At 45.2% G+C, this 16,909-nt stretch overlaps 1 protein-coding gene across 2 annotated transcripts; it reads left to right on the forward strand.

Annotated features, from left to right (window-relative positions):
- Positions 1-164: 164 nt before the first annotated feature.
- On the forward strand, positions 165-16,907 carry TEN1 (TEN1 subunit of CST complex). Of its 2 annotated transcripts, none has more exons than XM_081219878.1 (4): positions 165-295; positions 6,170-6,266; positions 10,069-10,226; positions 16,550-16,907. In XM_081219878.1, the coding sequence occupies exons 2-4, from the start codon at positions 6,175-6,177 to the stop codon at positions 16,669-16,671; spliced, it is 372 nt and encodes a 123-aa protein (XP_081076004.1). In that variant the 5' UTR covers positions 165-295; positions 6,170-6,174; the 3' UTR covers positions 16,672-16,907. The 2 variants fall into 2 exon arrangements, with proteins under 2 accessions (XP_081076004.1, XP_081076005.1); XM_081219879.1 differs by lacking the exon at positions 165-295 and adding an exon at positions 395-651.
- Positions 16,908-16,909: the final 2 nt, after the last annotated feature.

A 16,909-nucleotide genomic window follows, 5' to 3' on the forward strand; every position in this document is an offset into this window, starting at 1 on the left:
CACCGCGAGTCCCCGCCCCGTTCGCCTCGGCCCGCCCCGGCCCTCCCTTTCTCCTTCACCGCGGCCCCTCCGCGCGTGACCGACCGCGGCCGAGGCGGAGGCGGCGCCGGGGCGGGCGGGTACCCTGCTTTCCGCCAGGGTAGCCTCTGAGCGGCGCCCGGCAAGGAGACCCCGGAAGAAGGTCAAGAAATTGCCCTGGGGGGGAAAGCGAAGCGCTCCCCGCAACCCGCCCCTCCCTCGTCACGTGGTCACGCTGAGCGGAAAGGGGGAACCCAAGGCCAGGAGGCCCAGAAAGGTTCGCGAGTGGTTGGGAAGGGGCGGGACAACGAGGCTGAGGAGGATTGCGCCTGCGCCTCGGGACGCGGCCACCCCGCCGCTTCCGGGTCCGCGCGCTAAGGCATCCCAGGGAATGAGAGGTGGGAGGAGACTCAAGGCTTGAGGCTGGGAACCCGCGTGCTTTTCCGAGTTACTGGGGAGGTCGTAGGGTTTCCCAAAACGTTCCAAGATTGGAGGAAAAAAGGACGGGAACGAGGGTCGCACCGGGGAGAGGCTCCAACTATCGTTTGTTAAGATAACGGCATCTTTGCTGCCAGAGGCGTGGGCCGCGGGGAGCTGAGTGTGGAACTGGGGGCGCTCCCCCCTGTTTATGGGGTGAGTTTGGACTTAGAGTGAGACGGAACTGGCAGTGTGCTTAGAGGTCTTGGAAAGGAGACTTTTTTGTTTTCACAATTATCGTCATCAAAGTAGTAAAAGCACACGCTGAAAAAAGCTAGTGTAAGAGGATTTGTAATGAAAAGCAGAAGTTCCCCATCCTCAGAGGCAGCCACTTTAACCATAATAAATTGTTTCTAGTTTTGTTTCCTAAAGAACATCGAAGTAAAATACTTCCAAGCTATTTCTTGATTTGCTCATTTTAGTTACCTTTTGACCTCATGCCATGGTAACGAAGGTGTGGTACGCTACCCATCTCTTTTATCTCTCATTTACCTTTGTAACTTTAAACAACATACTAATCCCATTTTTTAAAACTATACACTTTTAAGAGTGTTAATAGTTTTAAAAAAAACTTGTTTGTAAAACTGACGCATCAATTTTTAATAACAGTACTGAGTATAGGGTAAGATGAGTGAGGCATTCCCCTCAGACACAGTACAGGGAGCACCAAAAAACTAATCAAGATTAGTTTTTTTTTTTAATAAATTTATTTATTTTTGGCTGCGTTGGGTCTTCGTTGCTGCACGCGGGCTTTCTCTAGTTGCAGCGAATGGGGAATACTCTTCATTGCGGTGCGTGGGCTTCTCATTGCGGTGGCTTCTCTTGTTGTGGAGCACGGACTCCAGGTGCGCGGGCTTCAGTAGTTGTGTCATGTGGGCTCAGTAGCCCACATTATGGCTCACGGGCTCTAGAGCGCAGGCTCAGTAGTTGTGGCGCACGGGCTTGGTCGCTTGGCTTCATGTGGGATCTTCCCTGACCAGGGATCGAACCCGTGTCCCCTGCATTGGCAGGCGGATTCTTAACCACTGCGCCACCAGGGAAGCCCGCCCCCCCCAGCCGCGTCCCTTTTTGAATCCCAAGGAGGCTTCCTGTGCATGTGCAGACAGGGAAGTTTTCCTTAACCTCAGGAGTGGTCATCTTATCTCTTTACTTAGCAGAGCTCGCTTCTGCCACTGGCTTTGTCCTTGGAGTGTCTGGGTGAGAACAAAGCTTCAGTTTTACTCCACTTGACAAACCCCAGCTGTCCGGCCCATCTATCTCCTACCTCAACAGATCCAATCAGTATTCAGATTTCTCTGACTGCTTTGTAAAAAATTGTCTGCAGTTGGTTCATTCAAATCAGGGTCCAAACGAGGTCTACACATTGCAGTTGGTTGATAAGAATCTTAAGCTTCTTTTAATGTATAGGTTTCCACTAGACATTGATTTTTTTCTTCGATTTATTTATTGAAAAAGCTAGGTTGTTTTTCATGTGACTTGCCCACAATTTCCCTCTCTGTGATATCTTGAACATGTTCCTCTATTTCTGTATTTTCTATAAGCTGTTGGTTAGATCTAGAGGCTTTATAAGATTCAGGCTTGAGGCTTTAGCAAAAAATACTCCTGTGGCATGTTTTCTATTTTAAAATATCACTCTGGGGACTTCCCTGGTGGCACACTGGTTAAGAATCCACCTGCCAATGCAGGGGACACAGGTTTGATCCCTGGTCCAGGAAGATCCCACATGCTTCGGAGCAACAAAGCCCGTGCGCCACAACTACTGAGCCTGTGCTCTAGAGCCTGTGAGCCACAACTACTGAGCCCGAGCGCCCAGAGCCCGTGCTCCACAACAAGAGAAGCCACCATAATGAGAAGCCCCCGCTCACCACAACTAGAGACAGCCTGTGTGCAGCAGCAAAGACCCAACACAGCCAAAACTAAATAAATAAAAAATATATTTATTTTAAAAATACAATAAAATATCACCCTGGTTGTTATGAAGAGAATGGACTGTAGAAGGAAAAGAGTGGAAACAAAGAGACCAGTTATAAAGGCGGTGAAGGCCTGGATGGAGTGATGACCATGAAGATGGAGGGAAGTGGATAGATTCAATATGTATTTTGAGGTAGAACTGACAGAAATTTGTGATGGATTGGATGCAACCATGAGAGAAAGGGACACATCAAGAATGACTCCTGGAAAAAAAACAACAACAAAGAATGACTCCTGGGCTTGAGCCAATCAGGGATGGAGAAGGGTGGCTTGGAGATGGTATTAAAGCCATGGAACTTGGTTCTGGTTAAAACATCGTCCTCCTGTGCCTATTTCCTCTCCCTCCCAAGGATCCACCTAAATGGACAAAGAGAACAGGAGAACAGCAGTTATCAAATTAAGGAAACTTAACGTTGATACAATACTATTACCTAATCTACAGACCTTTCTGTGGATTTACAATTGTCAAATAAAGTCCCTTATCACAATTTTTTCTCCCAGCCAAGGTCCAATCCAGGATCCTGAATTATATTTAGTTGTATTAGTTTGCTGGAAGTACCATAACAAAGTACCACAGACCGGGTGGCTTAAACAACAGAAACTTGTTGTCTCACAGTTCTGGAGGCTAGAAGTCCATGATCAAGGCATCAGCAGAGTTGCTTCTTCTGAGGCTATGAGTGAGATTTGCTCTATGCCTCTCTCTTAGCTTCTGATAGTTTGCTGGCAATCTTTGGCTTTTCTTGGCTTGTATACGTATCACCCCAATCTCTGCCTTCACCTTCACCTGGCCTCCTCCCTTTGTGCATGTCTGTCTCTGTCCAAACTTTCCCCTTTTTATAAGGGCACTAGTCAGGTTAGGCCTTCCATAATGACCTCATTTTAACTTGGTTACCTCTGTAAGACCCTCTTTCTAAATAAGGTCACATGCTGAGGTCCATGGGGGTTAGGACTTCAACATCTCTTTTTGCGGGGACACAATTCCACCCATAACAGTTGTCCTATCACTTTAGCCTCCTTTAACTGGAGCAATTTCTTTATCTTCTGTGATTTTGACACTTTTGGAGCATATAAACCAGTTGCTGTGTAGAATGTCTCTCAATTCAGATTTGTGTGATATTTCTTGGTGATTAGATTCAGATTATACATTTTTTTACAGGAATATCACAGAAACAATGTATCCTTCTCAGTGCATCACATCCAGAAGGCACATGAAGGTTGTATTTGCTAATTTTCTTCACTGTGAAGTGGACCATTTTTCCCTTTGAATTAATAAGTAATCTGTGGGGGAGATACTGTTGAGACCATGTAAATATGCCGGGTCTTCATCAAACTTTTACCCAGTACTTTTTGCATCCAGTGGTGATTCTTCCCTGAATCCATTTTTACTCTGGTGATTGCAAAACTTTTAAAGGCATAGTAAAATAATCATTTTACTTGGTTACTGTAAAACTCATTTAGTTGAGATTACACTTAAAATTGGAAATAATCCCCAGGTGATAGAATCTTTTTAGGCCATAGGTCAAATCATGTGGCATAACTCGAGTTTTAATGTTGGAGATTCACTGTATAATATAGACTAACAAAGACTTGTAACTTTAAACACATTGATGAATGGCTTCTGGGTTGGTGAACACAGGGAGGGGCTGGGAAAGTGGCAAAGCTCAGAGAGGGCATGGAAGCTCCACACCCCTCCCCACCTACCGTGTTCTATGCACCTCTTCTCTCTGGCTGTTCCTGAATTATATCCTTTTATGATAAACCAGTAACCTATTCTAATTGTGGGGTGATAAACATATACAATCAAGTTTCTTGTCCCCAAGAAACAAACCCAAAGCCGATAAAAGCTATGATGAACTTAGTTATAAGTATTACTTCTCTGACCTTCAATCCCACTACAGAAATCTTGACAGTTGCTTCAGAAAAGATGAAAGAAGCAGTCAGATTGGTTCACCATCCTTCCTGTACAGTATTTTCAAACCTCTCAGTTGTTAAAAAGAAGCATATTTCTCTTCTTCATACCATGGATTTTTTTCTCCTAGAAGATATTTTGCCTTGGGGAATGAAAAGGGCAAGGCTTGAAGTACAGATTGTACCATTACTCAGACTTCTAGAGAGAGTATTTGAAATCCAGTTGACCCACAAGAGAAGCCTGTCCTGATATGTCTTCTCAGAAACTTTCCTGAATGTGTGATAATGTATGGATAATGATTTATGGAGCCAGCTGTGCTTATTTAACAGAAGTGTCTTAACAAACACATAGCAGCTTTTGTTTGAAGAAGAAATTGAGGTTAAAATTTACAAAAGAGTATCTCCCCCAACCCTAACCCCACAAAGAGTCAAATGCTACTGCATGGTCATTTTAAAAATAAAAATAAATTTAATGATATAGTTACTTATAGCTTAGCTTATACATGGTGAGAGTAGAAAAATTACTTTTAAAAAGATTCTAGGACTTCCCTGGTGGCGCAGTAGTTAAGAATCTGCCTGCCAATGCAGGGGACACGGGTTCGAGCCCTGGTCCAGGAAGATCCCACATGTCGCGGAGCAACTAAGCCCGTGGGCCACAACAACTGAGCCTGCACTCTAGAGCCTGAGAGCCACAACCACTGAGCCTGTGTGCCGCAAATACTGAAGCCTGTGAGCCTAGAGCCCATGTTCCGCAACAAGAGAAGCCACCACAATGAGAAGCTCGTGCACCGCAATGAAGAGTAGCCCCCGCTCGCCGCAACTAGAGAAAGCCTGCGTGCAGCAACGAAGACCCAACGCAGCCAAAAATAAGATAAACAAATAAAATTTATTTAAAAAAAAGAAAATGTAATGTGGGATTCTGGAGGGGACTCTGGAACAGGAAAGGGACATTAGGGAAAAACCAGTGAAATCCAAATAAAGTATGGAGTTGAGTTAATAGTACCATATTGATACGGGCTGATTAATTGTGACAAATGTGTCATACTAATGTAAGATGTTAATTATAGGGAAAACTGGATGTGATGTTTATAGGAATTCTCTGTACCATCTTTACAGGTTTTAAAAAAAATAAATGAAAACCATTCTAAAATAAAAAGTTTATTTAAAAAATGTGAAGACTCCCTTTATATACAACTATGAAAGTGTCAAAATATATTAAGTGAAAAAAAATCAAGAACAGTATGTATACTATAGTATAGAAAGGAAATAAATATATACTCATATTTGTCCTTATTTGCATAATGAAAAGATAAATAAAAATTTATGGAAATGGTCCCCTCAGGGCAGGGGTTGGCAAACATCAGCATAGGCCAAGACAACTCATGACGTGTTTTTGTAAATAAAGGTTGAAGGAAATAAGGTACACTCATTCGTTATTTATTGTCTTTGTTTTCATACTGTAATGGCAGAGTTTGGTAGTTGTGACAGAGGTCATTTACCAATCCCAGGTTTAGGGGCTTGGGGAGGGAATGGGCTGCATGGGAATTAGAGTGGAAATAATACACTTTCCACATAGATCTTTTGTATATATATATATATATATATATATATATATATATATATATTTAATATGTGAATGCATAAACCTATCAAAAAATCTTTTTAAATTTTAAAACACCACCCCCTGGAACTACCTTTTCAGTTGTTGCTGGTCTCATGTCTGTTAATCTCCATCTTGTGGTTGGCTTGGTTTGTCAGGAATCTTCAAAAATCCATCTCAACTATTTGGTTACAGGAGCAATGATGCTGCCCAATCCTGGGATCTATTACTTCCCCTGGGAGGTCAGTGCCTGCCAAGTTCCTGATGGGGACACACTGAGGACGTTTGGCAGGTGAGAATGTTGTTTTCACACGGTGGGGGGATGTTTTAAAAAGATTAGTCTTTTTAAAAAATTATAATATTTTTAAAATTATTTTTAAAGTATATATATATTTTTAATAAATTTATCTTATTTATTTATTTTTGGCTGTGTTGGGTCCTTGCCGCTGCACGCGGGCTCCCCCCAGCCGCGTCAAGCCAGGGCCACTCCTTGCTGCGGTGCGCTGGCCCCTCACCTCGGTGGCCTCTCCCGTTCGGAGCACGGGCTAAAGGCACGTGGGCCCCAGCAGTTGTGGTGCGCAGGCTCAGCAGCTGTGGCCCGTGGGCGCCCAGGATCAGCCACCGTGGCACACGGGCCCAGCCACTCTGCAGCATGTGGGATCCTCCCGGAGGGCTGGAACCTGTGTCCCCTGCACTGGCAGACTCCCAACCCCTGCACCACCAGGGAAGTCCCCTAAAGTACATATTTTTAATTACTAAAAAAATCGGGCCTCCCTGGTGGCGCAGTGGTTGAGAGTCCGCCTGCCGATGCAGGGGATACGGGTTCGTGCCCCGGTCCGGGAGGATCCCATATGCCGCGGAGCGGCTGGGCCCGTGAGCCATGGCCGCTGAGCCTGCGCGTCCGGAGCCTGTGCTCCGCAACGGGAGAGGCCACAACAGTGAGAGGCCCGCATACCGCAAAAAAAAAAAAAAAAAATCACTTATTTTTACATTTTAAATTATTTATTATTATATATTTTCAAAATTATTTAAAAAATTAAAATAGTCATAATTTTATCTAATTATTTTTGTGTTTTTAAATAAATTTATTTATTTTTATTTATTTATTGCATCTTCGTTGCTGCGTGCAGGCTTTCTCTAGTTGCGGCGAGCGGGGGCTACTCTTCGTTGCAGTGTGCGGGCTTCTCATTGCGGTGGTTTCTCTTGTTGTGGAGCACGGGCTCTAGGCGCGCGGGCTTCAGTAGTTGTGGCTCGCGGGCTCTAGAGGCCAGGCTCAGTAGTTGTGGCGCAGGGGCTTAGTTGCTCCGTGGCATGTGGGACCTTCCCGGACCGGGGATCAAACCCGTGTCCCTTGCATTGGCAGGCGGATTCTTAACCATTGCACCACCAGGGAAGTCCCTAACAATTTTTTTTTTTTTCCGGTACACGGGCCTTTCCCGTTGCGGAGCACAGGCTCACAGGCCCAGCCGCTCCGCGGCATGTGGGATCTTCCCGGACCGGGGCACGAACCCGTGTCCCCTGCATCGGCAGGCGGACTCTCAACCACTGCGCCACCAGGGAAGCCCCCCTAATAATTTTTAAATGCTAAAAAATTAATACATATTCATTGTAAAAAATGTAGACAATCTGTAAGGGTGTAAAGAAAGCAGGTAAAAATCACCTGTAATTCCACTGTCTGGACAACCGCCCACTGCTAACCTTTTGGTGATTACATGCTTTTTCATGTGTGTTTGTGTGTATATGTGGGTGGGTGTGTATATACACAATATGTGTATATACATATATACTGTGTTAGTCACATATTGCTGTGTAACAAATCACCCCAAAATTAAGTGGCTTACAATAACAATAAATGCTTATTTTTTCATACTTACTGAGTGTCAGGAATATGGGCGTGGCTTAGCTGGGTGGTTCTGTCTCAGATTGACTTTGAAGATTGCAGTCCAGATGTTAGCCAGGGCTGCCAGCATCTGAAGGCTGGCGTGGACCTGGAGGATCTGATTCTACGATGACTCATTCACATGTTTGGCAATTTTGTGCTGCCTGGTGTCAAAAGGCTCACTTCCTCAATATGGATTTTTCTATATGGCTGCTTGAGAGTCTTGATAACATGGCAGCTGGCTTTCACCAGAAGGAGTGACTCAACAGAGAGGGCAAAGAGAAAGCTACAATGTCAATGACCTAACCTCAGAAATCACTCTAGGTCATCTCTGCAATGTTTTATTGGTTACACAGGTCAGCGCTAGTCAGGGTGGTAGGGACTACACAGGGATGCGGATGCCAGGAGATAAGAATCATTGGGGACCATCTTGGAGACATATATATACATACATGTATAAATATTTTAAGCTAGATGAGATCCTATTATATTACTATATTGTACCATACTTAACTGTGTATGGTAGACCTAGTTCCTTGCCAAATATGTAAATCTATATCATCACTTTAAATAGATCCATTTTATTTCATTGCATAGACATACCATAATTTATTTAACCACATCTATTTATTTAACCAAAAGCAATTGATTTTCAGCAGAGACATCAACTTAATTCAGTGGGGAAAGTATAGTCATTTCAACAAATGGTGCTGGAACTACTGGATATTTTTATGAGGGTAAAAAAACACCTTGATCCCTACCCCACAGCATACCAAAAAAAAAATCATTCTGACTGGATCATAAGTGAACAAGCTAAAACTATAAAATCTTTAGAAGAAAACAGGAGAAAACCTTCACATACACCTTGAGATAGGCAAAGATTTCTTAGACTCAGAAAACAAAAACCATAGGGACTTCCCTGGTGGTTCAGTGGGTAAGACTCCAAGCTCCCAATGCAGGGGGCCCAGGTCCGACCCCTGGTCAGGGAACTAGATCCTGCAGGCCGCAACTAAGACCTGGCGCAGCCAAATAAATAAATAAATATTCAAAACAAAACAAAACAAAAAAATAATGAAATGAATAATGAATAATAATGAATAAATTGGACTTCAACAAAATTAAAAGCTTCTCATCAAAAGCTACCATTAAGAAGATTAAAAGGCAAGCCACGAACTGGTAAAAAATAAGTGAACATGTGTGTGTATATTATCTGTATTCAACAAATGATTTGTACCTAGAATAAACAAAGAACTCACATAACCCAATAAGAAGGCAAAGAACTTAATTTTTAAATGGGTAAAAGATTTAAACAAGACACTGCCAAGGAAGATATACAGAGGGCAAATAAACATATGAAAATTTGTTCAACATCATGTGTCATTAGGGAAATGCAAATTAAAACCACAATGGTATGGTATTTCATGCCCACTAGAGTGGCTAAAATTAAAAAGACTGACCGTATCCTGTGCTGACAAGGATTTGGAATGACTAGAACCCTCACATGTTGCTGGGGGGAAAGTAAAGTGGCACAATCACTTTGAAAAACAATTTGGCAATTTCCTTTAAACAAACAGATTGACCATATGACCCAGAAATCCCACTTGGGTATTTCCCCACGAGAAATGAAAACATATGTCAGCACAAGTCCGTAAGCAAACCAAATCAGCTGGTGAGGATAATAATAATTTATTGATCCATTCAACTGAGTGCTGCCAAGCAATAAAAAGGAACAAACTACTGATTTACCCAACAGCATAAATGGGTCTCCAAACCATTATGCTGAGTGAAAGAGGCTAGACACAGAAGAATTCATGCTGTTAGGATTCCATTTACATGAGGTGCTTGAGTAGGAAAACTCACCTGTGGAGACCAAGAGCAGATCAGTGGTTGCCTGGGGTGGGAGGTGGGGAGCCTGAGTTCAGAGGGGCACAAGGGGACTTTTGGGGGTGATGGAAATGTACCAAAGCTTGATTGGGGTGCTGGTTACACAGTGTATACTTTTGTCAACAGTCAATGAACAGGTCCCTTTTAATGCATGTAATTTATACCTCAGTTATGTAGACCTAATTAACCTTTTCTGTTGCTGCCACTTTAATTTCTCTGATCCGAGTGAGGTTGAACATTTTTCCATGGATGTATTGGCCTCCCAGAACCTTTTGAGCTTTGGGTTGGTTCTGTCTATGGATGGAAATGATCACACTTACCTGACCTCCAGGTTGTACAGCTACGACATGACAAAGTCCCGAGTGACCCTGATGGCTCAGCACAGATCTGACCAGCACCCGATCCTCGTCTGTACCAAGTTGGTGGAACCGTTCCAAGCCCAGGTGGGCTCCCTCTACATGGTCCTTGGGGAGCTGGAGCACCAGAAGGGTAAGCCTTGGCTTCACACACCCTTTTTCACTCTGGGTCCTGAGTAGGGCAGTCTTTTGGGTGCCTGGACTTGGCTTCTGACCCAGCACGGGTCCCTCATTGGGGTTAACATTCCTTCCAAATCAGCCCACGAGTTATAGGGACTCATAGGAAAGAGATGTGATTGGGCTTGAGGTGGACCTGCCGTAGGGAAGTGAGAAAGGGGGGAGAGAAATCATTAATTTCTGAAGGCCTACAACATGCCAGGCCTGGTATTAGGAGGTTTGCTTAAATCTTTTTGAATCGCTCACCAGCCCTTAATGAGTCATCTTATGGCTATTTCATAGATGAGAAAACTAAGGCTCAGAGAGTATGGGGCTGGAGTAACAGGCCAGGAAGTCAGGGTAAGAGAAATAAAACACAAGGGAAGGAACAGAAGAAACCTGGGAGAATCTCTATGGCATCAAGGGTTGAAGCTTGCCCTTTAAAACCTAGGTACTTGTATTCTTTGCCTCCCTCTCTGGCTGTCACTGTGCCATTTTCCTTTACATGCTTTATGTAACTATAACATGTTGTATCTGGTTATTTTCATTTAACATTATATCATAAGCAATCCCCCGTGTCTTGAAAATGTTTTCTAGATACAGTATTTAATGGCTGTATAATATTTTATAGATTAGATGTGTACACTAATTCACACAAGCATTAGACATTTGTATTGTTTCCATTTTTTGCTCTTATAAGTACACTGTAAATTAATTGGTTAAAGAAGCTATGAGATATTCAGCCAGGAGAATATTATACAGCCATCAAAAATGGTGTTGTAAATTTATATCAGTTGACATGAAAAGATGTTCGTAGTATTTTACTAAGAAAAAGCAGTTTACAAAACAGTATGTATCATATGATCTCATTTTTGTTAAATAGACATTTTTGATACACATAAAAGTTTGAAATATTATTTACCAAAACGTTAATAGTAATTATTTCTGGGTGGTGGGGCTGTGGGATTCCTTATACTTTTATTAGCATTTGACAATGAAAATGTATTGCTTTATAGCCAGAGGGAAAAAACAGTTTAAACAATCTATCTAGATATTTATTAAAAATGCTGTAGTTAATAGCCTTTAACTATTACCAATCTTTGTCCAAGATCAGAGTACCAGTCTTTGTCCATTTTCTGATTATTTCTTTAGGGTAGTTTCCTAAAAGTGGAATTGCTACATTAAAGGATATGAACATTTATGTTTCTTGATTTACACTCCCAACTTACTTTCTAAAAGTTGCAGTGGTTTTTAACTCTGGAAGAAATGCACTAGAAAAAAAGTAAATGGGGCTTACTTTAATTATGTTTGATTTAATAAAAGTTAATTTTTATTCAGGCTTAAGCCTTTGAGCTCAGAGTCCCTGCCTTCATAATTGATTTGAGAGAAGTATCAGGAGGAGGGGTGGAAATGGGTACAAAGGGCCTTGAATAAATCATTTCCACTTTGACTGCAGCCCACATCACCTGAGACTCCCTCCTGCACTCCTGGCCCCTACAGGGAGTCCTGGGAGCTCTCAGGAGCCAACTGCCCAGTATCTGTAACTCAAAGGTCTGATTGCAGATACAGAGAGGGGTTGATACTAAGGTGGGACATCAGGCCAGGACCAGGGCGGGACCTGGAGAAGACATTTAGAATTATTTGTGGGAAGAAAAATGGAAAAAACTTTAAAGTACAAATTCAACCCATATAACTTTTTTAATTTAATGTTTTCAAATCAAACAAGCACAAAAGTAGAATGAGCCTCCATGTACCCGTCACCCAGATTCAGCAGTGATCCACATTCCACTGTTGTGTCATCATCGCCCGCATTTACTTACTTATTTTGCTGGTGTATTTTAGAGCAAATCTGACATCACTTCATTTACCCATAAATACCTCAATGTCTATCTCTAACATCACGATCACGCCCAACAAAATGAATAGCTGTTCCTTAATATACTCTAGTACATACCTTGTCTGTGTTCATTCCCCTCCTCGGCCCCAAAATGGCTTTTTACAAAAAGTTAGTTTAAAAGCAGGAGGCAGGGCTTCCCTGGTGGTGCAGTGGTTGAGAGTCTGCCTGCCGATGCAGGGGACACGGGTTCGTGCCCCGGTCCGGGAGGATCCCACATGCCGCGGAGCGGCTGGGCCCGTGAGCCATGGCCCCTGAGCCTGCGCGTCTGGAGCCTGTGCTCCGCAACGGGAGAGGCCACAGCAGTGAGAGGCCTGCGTACCGCAAAAAAAAAAAGCAGGAGGCAAACAAAGTCCATGCATTGCCTTTGGGTTACATATCCCAAGTCTCTATAACAGTTCTGTCTTCCTTTTTTCCTTTTTTTAATGCCATTTATTGGAGAACTTGGGTCTGGAATTAGCTAATTGCTTCCTCCTGGTTGCATTAAACCTGCTCTTCCTTCCCTTGAGTTTATCCTACCATTTTCTGAACGGATTGTATTTCAGGGAAACCAAATGGTTGGAGGAGGGAACGTTCTTTAGAGAAGAATCACAGTGAATAAACGCAGGAGAAACAATTAAATTCTAAAGTGACCATGTTAAAAGCCCTGAGGAAATAATAAATCCAGGCAATGATCGTTATCACTGGCCACTCAAATCATTAGGTGGAAGCTTGCCGGGAACACTGTAGCTCAGGTGATCAAACATTACAAAAATCTGACCGATTGATCGTGTACCTCTGGTGTGATGCACCAGGAGAGCACAGACAGTACTGCTCTGATGTGTTCTTGCCAAAAAACAAACAAAAAAATGGAACCTCAATAGTCAAGCCTCAGACCCAGCAGGATTCTTCCTAGGCTCTGGCTAGTTTACCACTTACCATTATTTTCATCACAATGTGTAGGGTTTCCTGTTTCTTAAAAAAAAAATTTTCCCCTCAGTTTCTAATTTCTGAGACTACATGCTCATCATTCGAGACTGACACAAGGAAAGAAAGACGACGGTGAGGAGGGAGGGCAGAGTGTGGGCTGAGCTTGGCAGTGGTCGCTGACCTCCAACCTGCAGTGGCCTGTCTGGCCCCCAGCCAGGTCTGAAGTCCTGTGGGGACACAAAGGTCAACCACACACGGATCCTGCCCCGTGGCAAGGTTGGCAGTTCTGAGGATGGACTAGAGGCCCCCTCAAGGCACCTTTCTGAAATGTTTGCACATGAAAGAGAAGAAATGCCAGCCATGTGCCAACACCACCTGGCCAGGACACCCCGCAGGGCCGAGGGCCTCCAGTCCAGGGACTGAGATGTGGGGACACAGCCTCGGCCTCTCTCTGCTCTAGGGGCCCGCGTGGAATACCAGGCTGAAGGTTACTCGCCTATAGCAAGAAGCTGCCCCAGAGCTCTCACCACAAATCCCACCTGTTGTGGTTTCCGTTCACCTGACTGCTTCCTGCCCTCACAGGCCTTCCTTGTGTCCTCTTGAACCTTCAAGCCCCCTTCTCTGGGACTTGCCTGAAACCTGGCCTTTCCCCCCAGGCAGCAGTTCCCCTCCCGCCCTCCCACGTGGAGCCTCCCAGGCCCCATCACAGAACCCAGAGGTGGGACGGAAATCCTGCCAGCTCCTCCTTTGCAGCACCAGTTGTGCCACCTCCGCCCTACTGCTGCCTGACTTACCCGGACCCGCCTGCCTCTGCCGCCTGAAACTAGGTTCCATCCTCAGTATCTTTCTGCCTCGCCACCCATCGGGACCACCTTCTCTCCTCTCCAGCTTGACCTCACTATCGTTTCAACCACTTTCCTGGCAGAAGTTCCAACCCCTCGTCTTCCATCATTCCTCCCTGCTTAAACCCCAATCCCCACCCTCTCAGGTCCCACCCAGCTGTTCATGGAGAAAGTTCACAAAGCTCCAGGGATTCCTAGCACAACGGTTTCAAGGTCTCTTATCTCTTCCGGGCCCTTCACGCTGCCTAGAATTCCTTCCACATGTCCTGGCTGGTCCCCCCTCCCCCTGACCCGCAACAGCTATTTCAGGCATTCACGCAGGACCCCCTTCGTCATCACCTCCCCGTCCCTTCCAGCAAATTACCTCACCTCCTACATCCCAGGTAAAATTGAGGCCACAGCTGCAGCCTCTCCTAAAATTATATGCATCCACACCCATCAGTAGCCCCTTTCCTCCAGTCTGGGAGAGAGGAGGGTCCCTCCTGCCTGCGGTGCAGCCCCTGTGCTGTGATGCATGCCTGCCTTCCTGCAGGGGCTTTGCTTTCTCAGCTGAATCCTTAACCTGTTACCACTGGTTCTTCCCTCCAAGCATATAAAGCGCTCAAGTTCAGCTCTATCCCTACCTAGCTGTGACCCTCCTCCCTCCACAGTCAAACTTCCTAAAAGAAGATCTGTTCTCCATATCACCCCTCCTTATCTCAGACTCACACCTCAACCCACTGCATTCTGGATTGAACCCACACCCTCAGGCAGTGGAAGCGCAGAGTCCTAACCACTGGACCACCAGGGAATTCCCTCAGCCCTTCTCCTTTGCCGCAGGTTCTTTTTCTTTGTAAGAAGAGATTCCCCTAAATGACTATTTCTCTGGCTTCATAAACTCCTTTCTCCTCCCCTGCAGCACTCTTCAAATGCCGTTCTTTTATTCCATTTACACAGACCTTTTGCAGATGGACTAACAGAATTGCCGAATTTGTCCCTGTGATAATCATACTTCTAAAGTTCACTTCCATTTTTAATAACTTTTCTTCATTCACGGGAAGAAGCATGTTTCACTATCCGTATCTCGAAGAGAAGGTTTCCCCAGGCTGAGGCGAGGAAAGAGCTGACAGGCATTATTATTGTAAGGAAAGTTCTGTGAAATTAAGTCCAATACTAAGAAAATCTTCATACAGGGAGTTTGGAAACATTTGACCTACGCTTCTATTTTGAGATTTTAAACTGTGAATTAGAGCACTCTGATTTTGTCCTTGCTCTCCCTGTGTCATCCTGAACACATGCAGCTGCTCTGTGAAAACTATTTAGGGCCACATGTGTCACAAGAAAAGGTCTAGGCCTTTCAGTGCCAAATGAAGTTTAGGCAAATATCCTGTTTGATTGATCAGTATAGATGAGCCAGCTATTCCTGAAGAGGCCCGAGTGATGAGAATCAACAGTTTACATCCATCCACAGATCCACATACTGTTCCATGCCCCCCCACCCCATTCTAGGCCATGCAGCCCCTGCAGTCCAGCGCTGGGGCCAACAGAAGCTGATGACACACAGGCAACCTCATGTTTCAAATGAGTTCATCTTCCTGTGTTGAAGCCTGGAATCTACACAGTCCAGCTCTCTGAATTCTGCCCCCGGGCTCTGTTAACTCAGTAAAGTGGCCTAGACTAGAGGAAAAGTTAGGCATAGACTTTAACCAGAGAGAGCCTCTATCTCAAAACAGCATCAAAAGAGGACGGCATAATGTTCTAGAACATTGAATGTATTCATTGATGTGCCCAGAGAGCAGAGAACATAGTGCAAAAAAAAAATACAACAACCAAAAACAACCTATTAGGGCAAACCCCAGATGTCCTTCCTATTTGGTGTCACCTGAACACTGACAAACCTTTCCATCAGCTCACCACAGCATCTGCTAGAAGTGCCCCCAGCCCCTTGTCCAGGGTGGGATGACTTGCCCCTGTAAGTCCAGACTCTCCCCTTGGATTGATTAAATATGGGGTTCTCTTTGCTCCAATTTCCAATGCCAGTGAACCCTACGAAGCCAAGGGGCCCTTCCCTTGGTACAAATGGAGAACTAGGGTGGTGATTGAGACCCCTCCTCAACTCTGGGCACTTGGGAGCTACAGAGAAGCTGGTAGGAGTTAAGATGACAAAAGAGGGAAGTAGAGGCTACACCTCTCTGGGCCAGAGTGGAATTTTCAGGCTACCCCCTGAGTTTCAGCCATGTGCCTGTAGTGCATGGTGGGCCTGCAGTTCTGAGGCCCAAGTAGACAAATGGTCAGCATCCTGTAAACCATCCTTCTCACCTGTGCCCTGTCAGACTCTTCTGTCAAAACCCAGGACCTATGGGCTTCCCTGGTGGCGCAGTGGTTGAGAGTCCACCTGCCGATGCAGGGGACACGGGTTCGTGCCCCGGTCCGGGAGGATCCCATATGCCGCGGAGCGGCTGGGCCCGTGAGCCATGGCTGCTGAGCCTGCGCGTCCGGAGCCTGTGCTCCGCAGCGGGAGAGGCCACAGCGGTGAGAGGCCCGCGTACCGCACAAAAAAAAAAAAAAAAAAAAAAAAAAACCCAGGACCGAGAACAAGTCGAGGGGAAACGGCTGGAATGCATCTGCAGGGTGTGTTGCTGACACTGCCTGTGCCTTGGTGTCTGTGTCTTTCAGATGGAGGCTGCGTGGTGAAGGCCCGGGTGCTGACTTGTGTGGAAGGAATGAATCTCCCCTTGTTAGAACAAGCCATCCGGGAGCAGAGGCTGTACCAGCGAGAGAGGGACAGCAGCCAGTAGAGAGCAAAACGGCAGCTCCTGGCAAACCGCGCCCCCCGCCCCCGCGCTGGAGCTGCTGCTGAGAAGATGCAGGAGCTTCCTGGAGAGAAGAGGGGAGGGGTTGTTCATCGGGATTGCCCCAGAAATGGGAGCCTAGAGATTAGAGGCCGGGCTCTGGGGCCCTGGGGGCTGGGCCCCGTGTGGGTCCTGGAGGGTTGCAGACGGTCCTCGTGAATAAAGCCATGTGGTGTGACGGAGC

Source organism: Mesoplodon bidens (assembly GCF_964165515.1).
Source record: "Mesoplodon bidens genome assembly, chromosome: 19".
Taxonomy (NCBI): domain Eukaryota; kingdom Metazoa; phylum Chordata; class Mammalia; order Artiodactyla; family Ziphiidae; genus Mesoplodon; species Mesoplodon bidens.